General features: G+C 50.5%; 1 protein-coding gene across 1 annotated transcript in view; it reads left to right on the top strand.

Moving 5' to 3' along the window:
* HK2 (hexokinase 2) overlaps nt 1–20,131 on the top strand; it is a 61,315-nt gene that overhangs the window by 19,002 nt on the left and 22,182 nt on the right. The window contains exon 3 of the mRNA XM_062209723.1: nt 17,665–17,813. Within this exon, the coding sequence (XP_062065707.1) occupies nt 17,665–17,813 (149 nt within the window). The remainder of the gene's footprint in view (nt 1–17,664; nt 17,814–20,131) is intronic.

Below are 20,131 nucleotides of genomic sequence, written 5' to 3' on the forward strand. Positions count from 1 at the left end.
GGACAGTTGGTTGGCTTTGCTCAGGGACCCAAAGGACTATGTGTCAGTGAAGGTTCTGTGGTTTCGAGTCTCAGAAACCAAGTGTGGCTAACGTAAGATCCAGGGAGTGGAATGGGAGGCTGTGGATGGGATAGGCGAGAAGGCTGGGAAGCCGGCAGCCCTGCTGGGGTCAGCGCTGCTGTCAGCCGTTTGTTTTCCATCCATGAGCTGAAAATACTGCTTGGCTCAGCTTGGGCTTCTACAGTCCCCCTAAAGCGGCCCCCAGTGGAGGCAATGGGCCCCAGCCAGCAGCCTTGAGTTGCCCAGGCAGGGGCCAGGCAGTTGCCATGTGCCCACCTATTCACACACCCTAATGGCACATGCTGTGGGCGTGCTGGAGAGACAGGGTTGTACAGACAGCCCTGTATGTTTTCTTTTATTTATTTATTTAACAGGTGAGTTACAGATAGTGAGAGGGAGAGTCAGAGAGAAAAATCTTCCATCCACTGCTTCACTCCTCAGATGGCCACAATGGCCGGAGCTGGGCCGATCTGAAGCCAGGAGCCAGGTGCTTCTTCCACTTCTCCTACTTGGGTTCAGGGGCCCTAGCACTTAGGCCATCTTATGCTACTTTCCCAGGCCATAGCAGAGAGCTGGATGGAAGAGGAGCAGCCAGGACTCTAAACTGGTGCCCATAGGGGATGCTGGCACCGCAGGTGGAGAATTAACCTACTGCACCATGGCACCAGCCCTCTGGATGGTTTCTTGAACTCCATGAAAAATGTCCCAGAGGTCTGAACTCAGAGGACAATGTGAAGAGCTGCAGTGCATATCAAGGAGTTAAGGTTCTGAAGACCTGTGATGAGACTTCGTTTTGCTAATCCCTTTATTTAGGACACAATCCTCATTTCATGGTGTGCCCCCTGTGAGTGACTTAGTCACCCAGGGGATAAAAATGGAGATTAGAGTTGGGAAGGTGGGTTAGGGCTGCAGCCCAGAAGGCCTTGCACACAAGCCTAATGTGAGTCTGTCTTCAGTGGACATTGTGGGTTGGGCGGGGGTGGAGCTATTGTGGTGGTGTTTTGTTATCAGCTACAGCTGATGGGGAGGGGCTGGGATGTGGTGGGCAGGGGGAGAGGATTCAAAGGTGATGATGGGAGGTTGGCAACAGCCTCAGAAGAGGAGGCAAAACTGTTTTCACCCAGCCTGTTGCACTTACTCCCCGCTGGAAGCCCCCGGAGGCCCTGTGGGTGGGAAGTGGGGAGGAACTTGAAGACAGGAGAAAGAGCACAGGGACAGCTGCCCGGGCAGCGGAAGGACCCGGAAGAACAAAGTCCAAGAACTGGAGGGAGGAGGGAGCTGCTGGAGGCTGCTGGTCATTGACGTGGCATCTGCAGCAGACTCCTGGGGCTGGGGGCTGGGGGCTGGGGCAGGGCTGTGTGTGTGTGTGTGCGCGCGCACGCCTCATGCCCATTTCCATCACACAGCGGCCTTGGGGCTCACCTCCCTGAGAGTGTCTAGGGACCCGATTTGTCTAACAAGACTTGTGCAGTTCCCAAAATAGCTATGTATTTGCTGAAGCCTTGGGACCCAGCCTGGACACAGCGCCCAGGGTGTGACCTTGTTCAGGATTATTTTCTGAGCCCCTTGAGTTGAGGGGCCCTGTGGTTACCCCGCCTCTGCCCTCTAGACCGGCGTGTTTACTGTGCTACGGCTCTCACTGCCTGAAAACCACACCTGTTTCCATGGTTTCTGTTTGACATTCTGATAAATTTACTAAGTCCTGAAGGCCAGGCCTTGTCTTCATTTCACCCAGTGCCCTGCATGTTTTCTAAATATGTCCTCTGGGATTGATTCAGACTTGTGAGCACTCACTCACCTGTACAAAACCCTGTAAGGTGGGTTGGCTTTCTTTGCACGTGTTTTAGGTGAGGAGTTTGAGGTTTCGGTGGCCACGGTGCCCCAAGATCACCCAGCTAATGGGAGGCTGAGGCGGGGTTCACACATGCATATGGCAAGGCTCAGGCATCCAGGCCCCACCTGTGTGAGCACCTGTGAGCCTATGTGCTCAGCACTGGGGCACAGAGCAGACACTCAATGGGAACTGCTAGTGATGAAGTCGAGGCTAGTAGTTCAGCCTGTGACATAGGCAGGTGTAAGTAATGTTAAGGAACAAGGCTTTTAAAATTCCTTTTGCTTTCCTGAGTTGTGGTGGTATAACGTCCCCGCCCTTGCCTCAGGCACTGGTTGCTGGACATCTTGGGATATTTTTATTCACTGAAGCAAGGGAAGTGGCTTCTGGAATTGTGGAGCCCACAAGGCAGGGCCCGGGCACTCACTCCCCTTCTCGCACCTGCTGGGGGTCTGTGGGCCGTCTCCTCAGTTCTGCACTCTGGCTCACAGCCATCTCTGTTATAAAGTAAGAGATTGGGTTCAGCAGGCCAGAATATCCTGCACTGTGTGAGAGCTGGTGTGCGGGTCTGTCTCCACACAACAAGAGTTATTTGAGATGCTGTAATCAGAGACATCCCCTCCATGTCCCCCAGGCCAGCACTGGTCGGTTAATGCAGATGACAGGAGTCCTCGGCAGCCCTTTATAAAACGTGAGAGAGAAGATTATGTGGAGGATGACCTCTTTCTGGAAAGCAGTTACGTGTATTGATCTCTGTCCATGTTTGTGCACCTGTTAACTATGTGTGTATATCTATATACAGGTGTATAAAGTCTCAAGGCCATGCAACACATTGTTAATAGTGGTCAACCTGGGGTATGAGGTTGGCAGTCTCCAACGCGTATGATAACTCAGCAGTCCCACTTCTAATTATAACCTGCGCAAACTCCCTTAAGAATCCAAGCATGCTGTCCAAAAATGTTCATGGCACTGTTGCTTGTATTGACAGCAAATTGGAAACAGGTGATGGTAGATCCATGTGATAGATTAAATACTATAAAAGTATGTTCTGGGCCGGTGCCGTGGCTTAACAGACTAATCCTCTGCCTTGCGGCGCCGGCACACCGGGTTCTAGTCCCGGTTGGGGCGCTGGATTCTATCCCGGTTACCCCCCTTCCAGGCCAGCTCTCTGCTATGGCCCGGGAGTGCAGTGGAGGATGGCCCAGGTCCTTGGGCCCTGCACCCGCATGGGAGACCAGGAGAAGCACCTGGCTCCTGGCTTTGGATCAGCAAGATGCGCCGGCCGCAGCGGCCATTGGAAGGTGAACCAACGGCAAAAGGAAGACCTTTCTCTCTGTCTCTCTCTCTCAGTATCCACTCTGCCTGTCAAAAAAAAAAAAAGTATGTTCTGTAAATGAGCATAATGAAACAAGAGGGTACTTCCAAATGTTTAAAGATTTATTTATTTATTTGAAAGGCAGAGTTACAGAGAGAGAGAGAGAGAGAGAGAGAGAGAGAAAGAGAAGTCTTTATCCACTGGTTCACTCTCCAGATGGCCACACCAGCTAGAGCTGTGCTGATCCGAAGCCAGGAGACAGGAGCTTCTTCTGGGTCTCCCATGTGGGTGCAGGGCCAAGGACTTGGGCCATCTTCCACTGCTTTCCCGGGCCACAGCAGAGAGCTGGATCAGAAGTGGTAAAGGCGGGACACTTAACTGGCACTCATATGGGATGCCGTAGTGCAGGCTAGGGCTTGTTGCATTTAATCCCTGCTATGCCACAGCGCCAGCCCCGGGACCTAATCCTTAAATCAGTAGCTTTCCAACTTCTGGACCATGTCCTTAAAGCAAGAATCACACACAAGTAAATATTTAAAGTGAAACAAATTTTGGACACAAATGTTTATTCTTAAACATGATGTGGTTGGATCCATTATCTGCTGTTCTTTAAGAAAGTGAGTGAGAACCCACTGCATGTTTGTAACTTGTAGCTGGACAGCTGCTGCCTTAAATGATGAATGCAGTGGCTTGAATATGGCTCATGTTGTAGTTTAACCCCCATCGTGAGGGATTCCGAGGGTAGGACTATGCTAGGGCCTGTAGGAGGCGACTATAATTAAATAGGGGACCCCTATGATTGAATACTGGCCATTTTTTGAGAAGAGGGAGAGAGGCCAACAGACACACACGCATGCACACACATGTGTGTTCCTTGACCCTTGCTGTGTGTGCTGCCCTGGACTCTGCCAGCAAGGCCATTGCCAGGTGGGGCCACATGAGCCTGGGTGCCCTCCAGAACCGTGAGCCAAAATCAGCATGTTTCCTTCAGCACACGCAGTGCATGGAATCGGGCTAGCGCCTGAGGACGGGCCAGGGCTGAGCCTTCCAGTCCAGTGTTCGGAAAACTGCCTGCTGCTTGCCAGGGGCAGAGTGGGCTGAGGGGTGAGAATCAGAATTCCCCGGCTAAATGGTTTGGAGTTTGAGCTCTGCGCTTCGAGTGATCTGTTTGTGTTGTGGTCCTCCGTTTCCTCATTTGTGCAAAGAGGAACCATCAGGGACCTGGCTCTCTGTGAGTTACGGGAGAGTCAGATATGTGAGCTCCCCACAGGTGCCATCGCCACAACCCTGCAACCACAGCCTGCCATGGTCCAGGCACGCTCAGCACTAGCTGTGCTGAGAGAGGGAGCCCTAGCCTCCCATGTCCTGCCTTTCGGAGACTGGGGAAGAGGGAGCAGGTATGAGGGTTCTTCCCCATTGCCTGAGGTCCCGCATTTTGGAGTAAGGACAAGATCTCTCCTCTTATACAGCCTCTCCTTCCCCCATCTCAGTGTAACCTAACTCCCAGTAAAATGTGGAAGAGTGGGGGCTGGTGTTGTAGTATGCTGGGTTAAGCCAAATGAGCACTGGTTGAGTCCTGGCTGCTCCACTTCCTATCTAGCTCCCTGCTAATGGCCTGGGAAAGGAAAGGAAGATGGCCCAAGTGCTTGGGCCCCTGCACCCACATGGGAGACCTGGAAGAGGCTCCTGGCTCCTGGCTTTGGCAGCCCAGTCAGCCCCGGCCATTGCAGCCATCTTGGGGGGTGAACCAGAGGATGAAAGGTCTCTCTCCCTCTCTCTGCAACTCTAACTTTCAAATAAATCTTTTAAAAAATAAAAGTGCAGTAGATGCAAATGGCCCAAGAATATCTTTTTTTTTTTTTTTAATTTTTTTATTTATTTATTTATTTATTTTTTTTTTTTTTTGACAGGCAGAGTGGACAGAGAGAAAGGTCTTCCTTTTTGCCGTTGGTTCACCCTCCAATGGCCGCCGCGGTAGCGCGCTGCAGCCGGCGCACCGCGCTGATCCGATGGCAGGAGCCAGGTGCTTCTCCTGGTCTCCCATGCGGGTGCAGGGCCCAAGCACTTGGGCCATCCTCCACTGCACTCCCTGGCCACAGCAGAGAGCTGGCCTGGAAGAGGGGCAACCGGGACAGGATCGGTGCCCCGACCGGGACTAGAACCCGGTGTGCCGGCGTCGCAAGGCGGAGGATTAACCTAGTGAGCCGCGGCGCCGGCCGCCAAGAATATCTTACTTGGATGACTGAACTTTTGGTGCCAGGCATAGTATATAAAAATGATCTTTATTAGGTTTTCCTATTTTTAAAAAATTGAAAGAATTACGTAATGAAATCTACATTTCACTAGATTTGTTTCATCATATCTCTGCATTCTTCCACTCATCCTTCCATTTTATTTTATTTGACCTGCTGCACAGTAGTAAATTAATCAGTTCATTTCAACTGTACAACTTTAGCATCCATATTATTAAAGTTCCATAAAATTTTAATAATAAATGATAATAAAGTTCAATGAAGCTTTCTTTTGATGTAAAATCTACATGCAAGGAGGTGACGAGTCTTAGATGTATCATTTGGTGAGCTGACAAATACATCTGTGTAATACAATCCCCATCCAGATGGAACATTGCCATCACGCCAGAATGTTCTGTTGTGTCCCTTCCTGGTCAGGCCCTGTCCCTGGTGTCACCATGTCCCCCAGATATCATGTGTTGGAAACTTAGTCCCCGGTGCGGCAGCACAGAGAGATGAGACCTTAGGGAGCTGCTGGGTCATGAGGATTGTGCCCTCGAGAATGGATCAATCCATTTATGGGTTCACGGGGCGTGGCTTTGTTATAAAACTGAGTCCTCTGTGGCAAGCTCGCGCTTTCTTGCCATGTGGTACTCTCTGCCTTGTTATAACGCAGCCAGAAGGCCTGGGGCCAGCGTTGTGGCCTAGCAGGGTGACGCTGCTGCCTGTGACGTTGGCATCCCATATGGCTGCTTGTTCGCGTCCTGGCTGCTCCATGTCTGATGCAGCTCTCTGCTAATGTGACCGGGAGGGCAGCACAAAATGAACCAGGTGGTTGGGCCCCTGCAGGCACACAAGAGACCCAGATGAGACTCTTGGCTCCTGGCTTCAGACAGACCCAGCTTTGGCTGTTGCAGCCATTTGGGGAGTGAACCAGCAGATGGAGGACCTCTCTCTACCTCTCCTGCTCTCTCTGTAACTTTTTCAAATAAATAAATAAATAAAATCCTTAAAAAGATGAGGTCAGAAGGCCTTCACCAGAAACCAAGCAGGTGCTAGCACCATGTTCTTGAATTTCCAGAATCTGAACCGTGAGCTAAACTGTTGTTTATAAACTACCCATGCGGTGGTATTCTGCTATAGTACCAGAAAATGGACCAAGGTGTTGCTCCTCCAGAGCCAATACAGTCCTAATACACTCCACAGGTGTTTGTTTTGCCCATTCCAGAATTTCACATAAACAGACTCCTACAAGATTTTTTAAAATTGATTTATTTGAAAGGTAGAACTATAGATAGGGAGAGAGAGAGAGCGAGATCTTCCATCCACTGGTTTACTCTCCAAATGGCCACAATGGCTGGGGCTGGGCCAGGCCAAAGCCAGGAGCTTTATCTGTGTCTCCCTTGTGAGCAAGAGCCCAAGCATTTGAGCCATCTTATGCTGCTTTCCCAGGCACATTAACAGGGGCTAGGTTGGAAGTGGAACAGTCAGGAATGGAACCGGCGCCCATATGGGAGGCTGGCATTGCAGGCTGCCGCTTAACACACTATGCCACAATGCTGGCCCCAGGGTTTGTTTTTTATGCAAGTGTTTTACTTGTCATAATGTGAGATGTACCCATGTTGTGTCTAGTGGTAGTCCGTCCATTTTGGTTGCAGGGTCCATGGTATGGATGGAATCCTAGGTGACATTAGCATGAATGGTCAACTGGGCAGTTTCCAGCTTTTCGCCCTTATGAGTATGGCTGCTGTGAACATTCTTGCCCAAGCCCTTTTGTGGATACATGTTTTATTTTAGTGGATAACTAACTGGGAGTGGAATTACTGTATCATAGCATTTGTTGCTCGTCTAAGAATCTGCCAGACCTCTTTCCTGGGTGGCTGAGCAGTTTTATGTATGAGAGTTTGGAGTCCCCTGTATCGCCACCAGTATTTGTTGTCTGTTCTATAGCCTCCAGTTTTCTGCAGTGGAGTGTTGAGTCCACTTGTATCTGTCAGGACCTCTACCATCTTGACTGCTCTGTAGGCAGCCTTAGTCTCTGCTGTGCTGTGCATGTGGCTGTGGGAGCAGCCCTCCCCGTCAGAGGGAGGGCTCTGTCAGAGGGTCCAAGCAGCCCTCCCTGTGGCTCTGTCAGAGGGTCCACCCCACACACAACAGGGGTCTGGCTTTTAGAGTACAGCTGAAATAATTGGCACTGTGGAACAAGCCCTTGTGATGTCTTGTTAGTCTGTTTACATAAATCTATTTTACTCTCCATAAAATCTTTACAAGAGCGACAAAGGCTAAAAGAAGGTTGGTGATTGCCATGGTCCCTTGTGGCTGGTTCTTTCAGCTGATGACAGTTAAGGTTTAAGTTTTGTTAGTCTTGACTCCCTGGCCTTAAGAATCACAGTTTATAATGGCTCTTGTTGCTGAACAAGATCATCCTTTTAAATTTTTTTAAACTGTTTTATTTGAGAGACAGAGGGAAATCTTCACTTGTCTGTTCGTTCCCCAAATGGTTGCAAAAGCTGGGGCTGGGCCAGGCGTCACATCTGAGTCTCCCCGTGGGCGATAGGTATCTAAAAACTTGAGCTGTCACCTGCTTCCTTCCAAGGGTGAGCATCAGTAGGAGGCTGGGTCAGAAGAGGAGGAGCCAGCACTTACACCAGGCACTCCGGTGGGGCTGTGGTTGTCCCAAGCAGCAGCTGGACTGCGACACTAAATGCCTGCCACCAGATTCTTTTATTTATTTATTTATTTTTTTTGAAAGGCAGAGTGGACAGTGAGAGAGAGAGAGACAGAGAGAAAGGTCTTCCTTTGCCGTTGGTTGACCCTCCAATGGCCGCTGTGGCCGGCGCACCACGCTGATCCGAAGCCAGGAGCCAGGTGCTTCTCCTGGTCTCCCATGCGGGTGCAGGGCCCAAGGACTTGGGCCATCCTCCACTGCCTTCCCGGGCCATAGCAGAGAGCTGGACTGGAAGAGGAGCAACCGGGACAGAATCCGGTGCCCCGACTGGGACTGGAACCCGGTGTGCCTTGCACCACAAGGCAGAGGATTAGCCTATTGAGCCGTGGCGCCGGCCCAGATTCTTTTCTTTTTAAAAAAGACTCATTTGAAAGGCAGAGGGACATAGAGGGGAGCCGGATATGGAGAGAGAGACCTTCCATCTACTGGTTCACTCCCCAGCTGTGACTGGGCCAGGCTGAAGCCAGGAGTCTGAAACCCCATCTCGATCTCCCACTTGGGTGGTAGGCACTCATGTAGTGGAGCCATCATCTACTGTTTCCCAGTGCATTAGCAGGAAACTGAATCAGAAGTGGAGTATCTGTTACTCAGATGGCCACTCTGATATGGGATGCAGATGTCCCAAGCGGTGGCTTAACCCGTTGTGCCACATCTTTGTAAATAGATCAGAAATATGAGTTGGCTTTATACCATTAAGACTGGCTCAAGTACAACCCAAGAAAAATATGTACAAATCTTCTAGCTGCATGATCTAATTTAGAAGTGGTGTCTTTCTTGGCCTATTTGTCCTGGCCAGATTGTTTAGGTTCACTATATTATGATGTCTGATAAGGCAGAGTTGAGGGCAAGGCAGCCTCAAGCTGACTGTCTGACATTTCTCTACTTCCCTGAATCCGGAACTGTTTTAACAGGTAAGTATATCTCTACCCTTAAGCCAGACTTGGAGAGCTAGGGAGCAGGGGCTGATGATGGTGAAAATTGCAGGCACTTTGCAAAGGGGACCGTATTTGAGCTATCTCATTAATTCTCACAGTGATCCAATGGTCAGTACCCTGAGCCTCATTTATGGACAAAGAAACTAGATTTAGAGAGATTAGGCATTTGTCCAAAGTCACATAGTGAACAAGTGGCAGTATCGGGATTTGAACTCACAAACTGCAGTGCCAATGCCTGGGGGCCTTACGTATCCCACTGGTGGCACATTTTCTGCTTATGTGCCTCTGATGCTGCTAGTACAATGCATTAATTCTTTTAGTATCTCAGGCGTATCTGTTTAGTTAATCAACAGTGTCCTTTCCCCAAGACTTTCCTCTGTGGGGCAACAGAGTGCTGAGCTGCCTTGTGCCCTGCCTTTGAAGAGTGAAAATTGTCCCTGGGGAGATAAAGCTTACGCAGATGAAGCTATTAGAAGGTGATAAGGGGCCCTATAATGCAAGGACATTGTGTGATAAAGGCAGACTGGTAAGTTGCACAGAGGCTGAAAGGAGCCCTTATCTTGGTTGGTCTGCATTATATCAACAGCCAGGCAGTGGAAACCTAACACACAACCAAGTTGAGTGGATTTATGGGGTGGCGGCAATCTAAATTAAAGATTGTACTGATAAGTGACCACTATATAATAGACGGCAATTACATGAGTCAGGCTTAGTGCCAGACACCTTACACTTTGTTGCTTTGAGTCTTCACAAACTGCGCATGTGTTCCTGCAGGGGTGTGTGTGTATGTCCTGTGCTCTGGGGTGTTGTCTAGAGAGGTGATTTTTTTTGGTAACATAATGAAATCTGATTACCAGATTTCTAGTAAATTTTCCCGAGTCACTTGGCTAATATATGTTAAAACAGGATTGGAATCCAAATCTTACCTGAAAAGCTGAAATACCCTCCAAACCTACACGATATTGAAACATATCGTGGGTTCACATCTCAGGGACTGATGGAACATCCCTCTGTGGCTGGCACATATTTTGAGCATAAGAAGCATTTCCTGAGTAACAGAAGCAGCAGACTGATGCTTCCCAAGCATACTTGCGTGCTCTGGCCCCTCCCTTCAGTTGGAGCAGTTCCGGTTTTCTCTATTTCTATATTTTGGCGTCTGGCAAATTAACTGTACGTGGAAAAAAGCATTCTGTTGCTTAAAATGGTTTGAAAAACTCATGGCCTAGGAGATCAGATGGTCTCATTCCTTAGCTTCAGTGGACTCCAGCCTCAGCTTTGTGCTACAACAGCTGTAGGACCGTGGAGTGACCTGTTTGCTGCTGAGCTGTTGAGTGGGGGTGGGTGCTGCCCTGTGATGGGGTGACTGGGCTCCTGGAGTTTGGTGACAGTGGTGGCTGCAGGTACACAGGAAAGACATGTCCTGAGACCTGTGTCTCTCTGGAGTATCTGTCCAGGGCCTGGAGTTGGATCTTTCTGGTCCTCTTACTTGGCCATCGTTGCATGCCAGCAGGCTTGAAAACTGAGGGAAGAACAAGGGCCCCGCCTCCAGAGAGGAAGCTGAGAACATTCAGTGCAGTCATCTGGGATCACTGGAAATGCTATCGCAGGGTGGGCAGGCGAAGGTCCCTTTGGGGGCATTGAATTATTATAGGGCCAGCGCAGGGACTGGACGTGACACTGTGGATGTGTCATTGACGTACCTCAAAGTTCAAGGCTGCCTAGCTTAGGCATTGGGTGACAAGGAAAGCCTGGAAGCCCTATGGTTGGATCTCATACAGTCCAGCTGTCTTGATTTGTCTGGCACTTTGCCAGTTTTAGCATTGCAAGCCCCATATCACAGGAAACCCCTCCGTCTGGGCAAACTTGGATAATCGCCCCAACGGCCTTGGAGCCCGGGCTTTCATCGCTGCCTCACTTATCTGTCCCAGCAGCCTTCGAGCCAGCCTGCCTGGCTCTGGACCCGTTCCCCAAGGTGCTACTAGATCCCTTTTGGAAGCACAGATCTGACCTGCTGGAGAACCAGAGTCCTTGGCAGTGGCATTTGCTGAGTGCTTGTAGCCGTGTCATGGAAGCCCTGTGTTCTAACCACTCTGGACATGCCACAGTTTGGGAGCCCCACTCAGGGCCATCTCATGCTGGTTGCACCAAGCCTGTCCTGCCTTGCCAGACACCGAGCATGCCACGAACCCCCACACTTCTGTGTGCCTCCTGTTCTGTCCAGCAACTGCATATTCACCAGGTGCTGGCTGACATGTTGCTTCCCAAGAAACTTTCCTGGTCTGCGCAGAAACATGGACTCTTCCTACAATAGCCCCATCACAATGCTTGGACCCTTTCTCCCTGTCCATAGCACCAGGCCGCGAAGAAGCTTTTACTCAACTGTCTTCAGTGCTCAGTGCTGACTGGCTCTGTGATGTAGCAGGTTTAGCCTCTACCTGTGGTGCCGGCATCCCATATGTGTGCCATTTCGAGTCTGTTGCTTCTGATCCAGCTCCCTCCTGATGTGCCTGGGAAAGCCATGGAAGATGGCCCAAGTCCGTAGACTCCTGCACCCATGTTGAAGACCCAGGTGAAGCTCCTGGCTTTGGCCTGGCCCTGGTGGCTATTTGGGGATTGATCCAGCAGATGGAAGATTCTCTCTATGCCTCTGCCTCTCCTTCTCTATAACTCTGTCTTTCAAATAAATAAATGAATCTTTAAAAAGAAGTGTTTAGGGCCAGCACTGTGGCATAGCAGGTAAGACTGGCGCCTGCAGTGCTGGCATCCATATGGGCGCTGGTTCGAGTTTCAGCGGCTCCACTTCTGATCCAGCTCTCTGCTATGGCCTGGGAAAGCAGTAGAAGATGGCCCAAGCCCTTGGGCCCCTGCACCTGCATGGGAAGACCCAGAAGAAGCTCCTAGCTCCTGGCTTCAGATCAGCACAGCTCCCCGTCATTATGGCCAATTGGGGAGTAAACCATCAGATGGAAGACCTCTCTCTCTCTTTCTCTCTGCCTCTCCTCTCTCTGTGTAACTCTGACTTTCAAATAAATAAATAATTTTTTTAAAAGGTGCTCAGTGTTGAAGCAACCAATCGCTGAATGGAAGGCATTTTGTTCAAAGGTCCTCAAATAGGTTCAGATTTTGATTCTTAAAACAGTGGGTTTTCAAATATTTCTTGAAATGGCCTTCTTCAGTTTGTTGACAGTGGGGACCCACTCCCAAGCTTAAGCCAAATGAAGTCCTGTATGGAGCCTCACATAAAAGGAGAGATAATATAGGAGGTGAGGGTGCAGGAGGTGAGCTGTACCTTAATGAGCCTCCATCGCCTTTGCCAAGGACAGATCTTGCCACTTGCCACTTACATGGATTCCCCAGAGCTGTGGGAACATCCTGTCGAAGCCACTTCTCAAAAAGGAGGGCCGCTGTAGCTTATGGTTCCAGAAGTCTGTTTAATCTGGATCCCCTAGGTGAAGGGCTTGGCCCCAGCTCCAACCTTAGCCATAGCACAGCGTCTCTCCATGGATTTGCCTTAGATGAGGGGGCAATGCTGCCTTCAGATGCAAAACAAAACCAAAACTGTTTGCAAGTCACCCTTAGAGCACTTAGAGCTGGTCCTGTGCTCGAGCGCCTGATGAAAGGAACAGGTGGGGATCTATTTTAATTAGCGGCAGAGACCTAACGACTGAAAATAGACCCCGTTGGGGAATCCAACTGGCCCTTGTCCCTCACCTTTATAACAAACAGTGCACAGACACTTCAGGTCCCAGGCCAATGTGAACACAGGCACTGAACACTGCGGGAGTGATGACTGGTTCAAATACATTACAGATGTTACATCAGCTGAGATAACATGCACTATCACGTAACGGGGGTGGTTAGTCAAATCCATTTTGGTTCCCAGCCCTTCCCGGTGACAGGTGAGTTCCCAGGAGAAACTGAACCCTCTTTATCTTGCTGACCTTATGCATTCGATAAGAGTCGAAGTGAAAGTGGGCTGACAGGTAGCCCAGGATGGGAAATGAGTCAGCGAGTGAACTGCCAGTGGGAGCCACTTGATTCTCAACTGCTGGCCGCTCAGAGGGAGGGTGGCACAACCCAGTACCCCTGCTGCTTCCTCTTAGCTGTGACCAGCACTATTTCTTCAGATGCTGTTTTCCTCTTTCATTAGACAATAGGCGCTCCTCGTCTATTTTGTGAGGAGGGGAGGGGGTACTTTAAAAAATGCAGTAATAGCTATCAACTTTTTTTTAAAGAATTTGTTTGAGGGAGAAGGGAAGGTTATATATATATATATATATATATATATAGAGAGAGAGAGAGAGAGAGAGAGAGAGAGAGCGCACTTCCATCTACTGGTTCACCCCCACATGGCTGCAATGGCCCGGGATGGGCCAGGCTGAAGCCAGGAACCGGGAGCTGCTTCTGGATCTTTCACATGGATTGCAGGAGCCCAAGCACTTGGGCCCTCTTCCCACTGCTTTCCCAGGCACATTAGCAGGGGAGCCGGATTGGAAGTGCAGAAGGGGTGCCGCCTCTTGCCAGTTGACATGTGCCTGCCACCTCGCCCACTCCCAGCCCTCGCTCAAGATAGAAGGTGGAATCTGGGGGGAGTTGGCCATCTAGTAAGCCCAGGGTATGGGCTGTGGTTATTGATGAAGCTTGGGGTGTTTGGTTTTTCTTTCTCATTATTGGCTTCTAGAATCCAGAGCCACTAAAGATATGGGTGTGGTACAAAGAGACAGCCCAGGCTTTGGAGTCTGATGGACTTGGGTTCACACCCAGCCCTTACTTACCCCTGTGTGACCTTCACTAAGCAACTCTGGTTAGTTCTGGGCCAGCCACAGCATCACTTCCTGGGTCTCCTAGACCAGCTTGGGGGTGCTGTCCCTCAGGGTCCTATGTCATTGTCATTGGCAGTGAAAAAAGTCCTTATTTGAGGGTTTACAGCCTTCCCATGAGAAGCCTTATTCTACTTTGCTAGAAACTTTCCTGAATTTGATTCTCGGTTGGAATTTGTTGACCCAGGCCTTGGTTTTCACAGATTACAATGTCTGGCTGGGTCGTTGAGGATTACTGTGATAATGTTTGTAAGCAAAGAGCCCATCACTTAACAAGCCTTAGTTCTCTTCTGTTAAAGACAGCTACCTGTTAGGGCCCCCAGTCTACTGGATAATTCTCATGTCTGCCTCTGTGCTTCATCGTTTTATTACCACAATAATCTGGATGTGAATGAGGAAGTCTCCAATCTTCCCTCAGGACAAGAGGTGAGAGCAGGGTCCTGGATTTCATTTTTCAGAAAGATCCCATGAGAAAACAGAAGATGAATTTGATCTTTCAAACTGACTTGTGGTGAAACCTTACTTCCTTATTTTAGCAGTAGTCGTGGCCACGTTTAGGAGGAAATGCAAAGATTTTAGAAAGGGTGGCAAACTAATAATCTTGAAGTCTCAGGATTTATAGAGTTGTAACATAAAACCTTGAAACCACAAGTATTTAACAACAAACAAACCCAAACACTTTTGGAACCAGCAGTTCAAATCCTTTTCTTAGAAGGTGATTGATTTTGAGGTGTGGAGATGGAAAGACGGATGTGTGTCTTTCATTTTTCCCCTCACTTTTGTACTCTTTGAGGTTTTAAATCAGGAGTTTGAATTTTGTTATGTTTTAAGAGTTGAAAAGTCGTTCTTAACAATACTTGACCTCTTATCATTGACCTGATGGCCCCCTATAGAAATGCCATAGTTGGCACCAAACATTTTATTTAGTAAATGAACCATCAACGAGCAAAGGCAATTTGAGGTAATTTCTTAAGTTGCCTCAAATGTCAGTGTGATGACTTAGTTGAATGATCTCCCTGGACCTTATTGGGTTCCCTTGCCTTGTGGCTTTGTACTTTGCTATAGGCGTGTTGTCTTCCTGCCCTATCAAGTCTGCTATCTTGGGCCTCCTTTAGGTGTATTTGCCCTTCATGCCCCACCACATACCCACATGTGGTGTGCTCTGGGCTCCTGGAATATTCTAGAGAGCTCATGATCTCGGTAGATCTTGGGCCACCAGTAGCAGGAGGAAGGATTTGGAGGGGCTGAGAAGACCTAGAAGAGCTATGCAGTCAAAGCCATAATGATAACGATGTACCGCGACAACAGCAGCTGTTGACTGATGTCTTGCTGTGTGTCCGGAATTCACGTACAGTGTGTTTCCTGTAAGCCTTGTGCCCCCTGGGAGAAGTGAGTGTTGTGAGCCATGTCCTGCATGTGAGGTGGTGTGCTCAGAGAGCCCTGGGATGTGCCCACACAGCAGATGAGCTGGGATTGATTGTACCCAAGGCCTGCCCATCCATTTCTGAAATCAGCTCTTAGCTGCTGCTCTGTCGGGCTTGTTGTGCATGACTTGGAGGAGGTGGGCAGTAGGAGAAAGCCTACTGACTGCCCCGCGGCATCCCCTTAGGATTTCAGGCATCTTGGCACCAGGGCAGCCTTAGATTCTAGACTTAGGAGTAGTCACTGGTTGTGGTGGCCATGGTCATGGGTGTGTATGGATGGGGCTGCTGGGAGGAGGCACGTGGAGGAATGTCTGTCCCAGAGGAGTCAGCAGGAGAGCAGAGGACGCCGTACGTCCCTGGACACGGGCCTCTAGCATTTCTGGGACCCATTCAGTCCACTGGGGAATGCTGCAAAGCCACCGTTCTCAATGGAGCCGTAGCCCTGCAATGAAGCCTGCTGGGTTGGCCCTGGGTGATGACCAACCAGGGGCAGCCCTGGCCGCCTCAGTCCCCCTCGGTCACTGATTCAGCGGATCGAGTGTATCCTGGGCTGCAGAGTGCTGATGCCGGCAGATCGTCTTTGGTTCTCCTTTTCATCCCTCATGACAACCGCCACATAGTGTTCCCTAGAATCTGGCTGACAGCTCACTCCCCGGGGAGGCTCCGAGCTTTTCCAGAGTGCCTGGAAAAGTCGCTCATGGCTGTGTCGGGGCAGAAGGACCCCAGACAGTGTCGCCATGGAGGTAGCGGGGAACCAGTACCCGGAAGAGGAAGCTGAAGTCGCTGGAGCTCCTCTTCCGGGAGCTTTTCTTGGACAGGTGTCTTTAGTCATTCCCTGCCATTGTGGGCCTGGGAGACACAGCGTGGGCCTCCAGGAAGCAGTGTATGTGAGAGCCTGGATACAAAGTCTCCAGGGCTTACTAAGTTCCCAGCAAGCTGGGTGCTTTCGACATCAGCACCGCTGTAGAATCATGCCCCTCCCAGCAGCCCAGGAGGATATGACGTGCCCATTTTAGAGATGTACTTCAGCTAAAAAGGAGCCACAGTTCTGGCGGAAACGTGGGCACCAGAGCCAGGCTCTGTAGGTGCTGGCACCTGACTGCTGGTTGTGTGAACATCTCCCATGGAGGGTGTCTAAGCCAAGCTGCCCTTTTGGGCTCTGGGGACTGTGCACGGTGGTCTTGGGGAGTTGGGAGGACGTGGCTTTGTTCAGGGGTGAACAGGTGCAGAGGGGACCTGGGCACAGAATGACGCTGGTGGGTTCATTTAGTTAGAGCGTGTCCCAGACCCTCTGATCCATCCTGCCTCGCTGCAGTGGCAGTCTCCCTTGGGAAAGGGACGTGGTGATGGCCCACAGAATAAGGGAATCCCCCTGAGAATCTCCAGGGCTCCTTGGAGGAGGGCGGGGGCAGGGCAGTGGAAGACCAGGGGAGCCGTAACTGGTTGAGGAGGCTGCCTGAGGGTGAGCCCGCCTCCTCCCCCAGCCCTGGCCTGCCAGCCAGTCCCAGACTAGCTGTGCACTCTGCGCCTCTTCAGCACTTTCATTCTGTGCCGTACAATGGGGCGCTTCCCTCTCGCCACCCTATCATCATCTGGACTCTGGATGCTTCTTGTCCCTGCTATTGTTTCCCGATGGGAAGGAACCCTACCTTCCTGGGACTCATGAAGGTCTCACCCATTTGTATCTGTGGGACTTTCTTGGAGCCTCAATGTCCCTGTTTCCTGCTTCCTTGCAGCTCTGTGGCTCGCTTGGGTGGAACAGCAGGGTGGTTGTTGCACACTCTCAGGTCAGCATCCTCTCACTGGCTCACATGCTGATAAGCCTGGGACCCTCTAGGGTCACCTGCTTGGCTTATTTATTTGCTGGATCACATAATTTCTAGCCAGCTGGACCTCATCACTCCATCGCCATCGCCATCTTGGTATGCAAACATTCAAAAGTAGTGTTCAGTGACTGCCGTTTGGCAGAAGGCCTGGGGCCCACAGGCCTGCAGCAGTGTGCTGGGCATTCTGGGTGGGTGAGGAACAAGGTGGAGGCGTGGATTCCTGGCACAGGGCCTTGCTGGCCCCTAGCTCAATGAGGACCTGCTGGAGGCAACCAGGGAAGACTCTTATGATGAGCGAGTGCCTCACCATTGATGGTGAAGCTGTCTCCTGTTTATGTGAATTATGAAAATGCACAGCACTAAGATCAGACCATGCCTCAATGTATGTTGAGAAAAAGTAAACCCATCGGCTACCCCGTCTCCTATAGATGACCTGTTTCTTGGCCTTGTTGGCTTTCCCCAAACTAACAACGAGGCCCCTCGTTTTTCTGCAGAACATGGGGAGTTCCTGGCTCTGGACCTTGGAGGCACCAACTTCCGTGTGCTGTGGGTGAAAGTAACCGACAATGGGCTGCAGAAGGTGGAGATGGAGAACCAGATCTACGCCATCCCCGAGGACATCATGAGAGGCAGTGGCACCCAGGTACGGCCCCTCTCTCAGGGTGGCCACCACTCTTCCAGAACCTTCCCAGGATGTCCTTTCTGTGCCTCGTGCAGCTGTGGTTGGTCCACGGGTAGGCACTTGCTAAGAACCCTCGCTCTGGGCTGGAGCTCTGGCTTATTCTTGCTGTGTTTCACACCCAGTGAGTACTCAGTAATACAAAGAGTAAATGCTGGAGATACATGAAATCCAAGTAGGACACACTCCTAGTGTTGTCACGTCTTGGGTCTCAGGGTTTGAGGGAGGTGGAGCGTGCCGATGTCTGGTTTGCTGTCCCCTTCTACCACCCCAGACCACTCCTGGGAAAGGAATTTCTGGCCATGAGTGAAACATGTGAGGGAGATATTTTTAGAGCATTTATTTGTCTTTGGTGGTGGTGGGGGGGTGCCCCTGAGTGTGAGCCTGTTTAAATGCTGGAGTTGGAGAAGAAAGGCTGAGTCCCTGGAACTGGGGGTATTAGAGCCCTACTGAGATTGGCACAGGGATCCAGTATAGTGTTAGAAAAGACAGGCGCGCCACTGCCTCCCTCACACCTGCGCTTGCTGGGTTAGTGAAGGTTGTGCAGTCTGGCTGTGTGATGCTGGATGGGGGGGGGAGGGTGCTCTCAGCAGGGCCAGTGTGCTCCTGTAAAGAGGGAGAGTAGCGCCTAGACTGGGTGGGGATTAGAGGAGATGATGCCGGTTAAGCTCTTGCTGCTTTCCCCACAGGGCTCTCTGTCTGTTCCTCTAATTGCTTCTTCTGATCTGCCTCTGTGGCCAGCAATTGCATTGTTCCCCCAGCACAGAGGGAAGTGGTCATCTTTTCTTCCTGTTGTCTCTTGTCCCAGGCTCCACCCCTCTGGATTACAAATATTTGAGAACCAAGTAAGCAAGACAAACCACAAAGCCCTTGAAGTTTGTCTGTGCTTGTCAGGGACTAGCAACGTGGTGCTGATGTGTTAGGTGGAGCCAAGCTTTATGGAAACAACACACTCCAAGCATTTTTACTCCAACCCCAAGGCCTGTTGTCCACACTCAGCAACACACAGGGCTCTGGTACCTCACAGCCCTTGAGGTGCCCTCCCCAGAGCCTCTAAGGACTCAAGGCTTCTGTGGGCAATGAGGTGTCTCTGCCAAGCCAGAAGAGAATCTCTTTCAGATATTCAAGATTTGAATAAAATTTTCCCTGAAAAACTTAACTTTAAAATCTCCCAGATTTAGGCCGTGGCTTACTAGGCTAATCCTCTGCCTGCGGCGCCGGCACCCCGTGTTCTAGTCCCGGTCAGGGCGCTGGATTCTGTCCTGGTTGCTCCTCTTCCAGGCCAGCTCTCTGCTGTAGCCCAGGAGTGTAGTGAAGGATGGCCCAAGTGCTTGGGTCCTGCACCCACATGGGAGATCAGGAGGAGGCACCTGGCTCCTGGCTTCGGATCAGCACGGTGCGCCGGCCGCAGCGGCCATTGGAGGGTGAACCAATGGCAAAGGAAGACCTTTCTCCCTGTCTCTCTCTCTGTCCACTCTGCCTGTCAAAAAAAAAACCTCCCAGATTTTACGCTGTGGGTAGTGGGTAAAGCCGCAGCCTGCAGTGCCAGCATCCCATATGGGTGCTGGTTCGAGTCCCAGCTGCTCCACTTTCTATCCAGCTCTGCTATGGCCTGGGAAAGCAGTAGAAGATGGCCCAAGTCCTTGGGCCCCTGCACCCACATGAGAGACCTGGAAGAAGCTCCTAGCTCCTGGCTCCTGGCTCTGGATTGGCACAGCTCTGGCCTTTGTGACCATTTGGGGAGTGAACCGTCGGATGGAAGACCTCTCTCTATTATTATGCCTCTCCTCTCTCTATATAACTCTGACTTTCAAATAAATAAATAAATCTTTAAAAAAATCTCCCAGAACACCTAGATAGATGGCATACAGTTCTTTTTTTTTTTAAGAAAATATTTATTTATTTATTTGAGAGGCAGCAGAACAACAGAGTGAGAATGAGAGAGAGAAAGAGTGAGAGAGAGAGAGAGAGAAAGCAAGAGTGCTCTTCCATATATGCTGGTTCGCTCCCCAAATGGCCTCAACAATCGTGGTTGGGCCAGGCTGAAGCCAGGAACCAAGAACTCCAGCTAGGTCTCCCACGTGGGTGACAAGGGACCCGAGCAGTTGGGCCATCTGCTGCCGCCTTCCTAGGCACATTACCAGAGAGCAGGATCAAAGGTGGAGCAGCCAGGACTTGAACCAACAGCCTAATATGGGATGTTGATGTTGCAGGCGGCAGTTTAACCCATTGTGCCACAACGCTGCCCCAAGAATACATTAACAAAATGTTTTAGTCCAAAT

Source organism: Lepus europaeus, chromosome 13 (assembly GCF_033115175.1).
Source record: "Lepus europaeus isolate LE1 chromosome 13, mLepTim1.pri, whole genome shotgun sequence".
Taxonomy (NCBI): domain Eukaryota; kingdom Metazoa; phylum Chordata; class Mammalia; order Lagomorpha; family Leporidae; genus Lepus; species Lepus europaeus.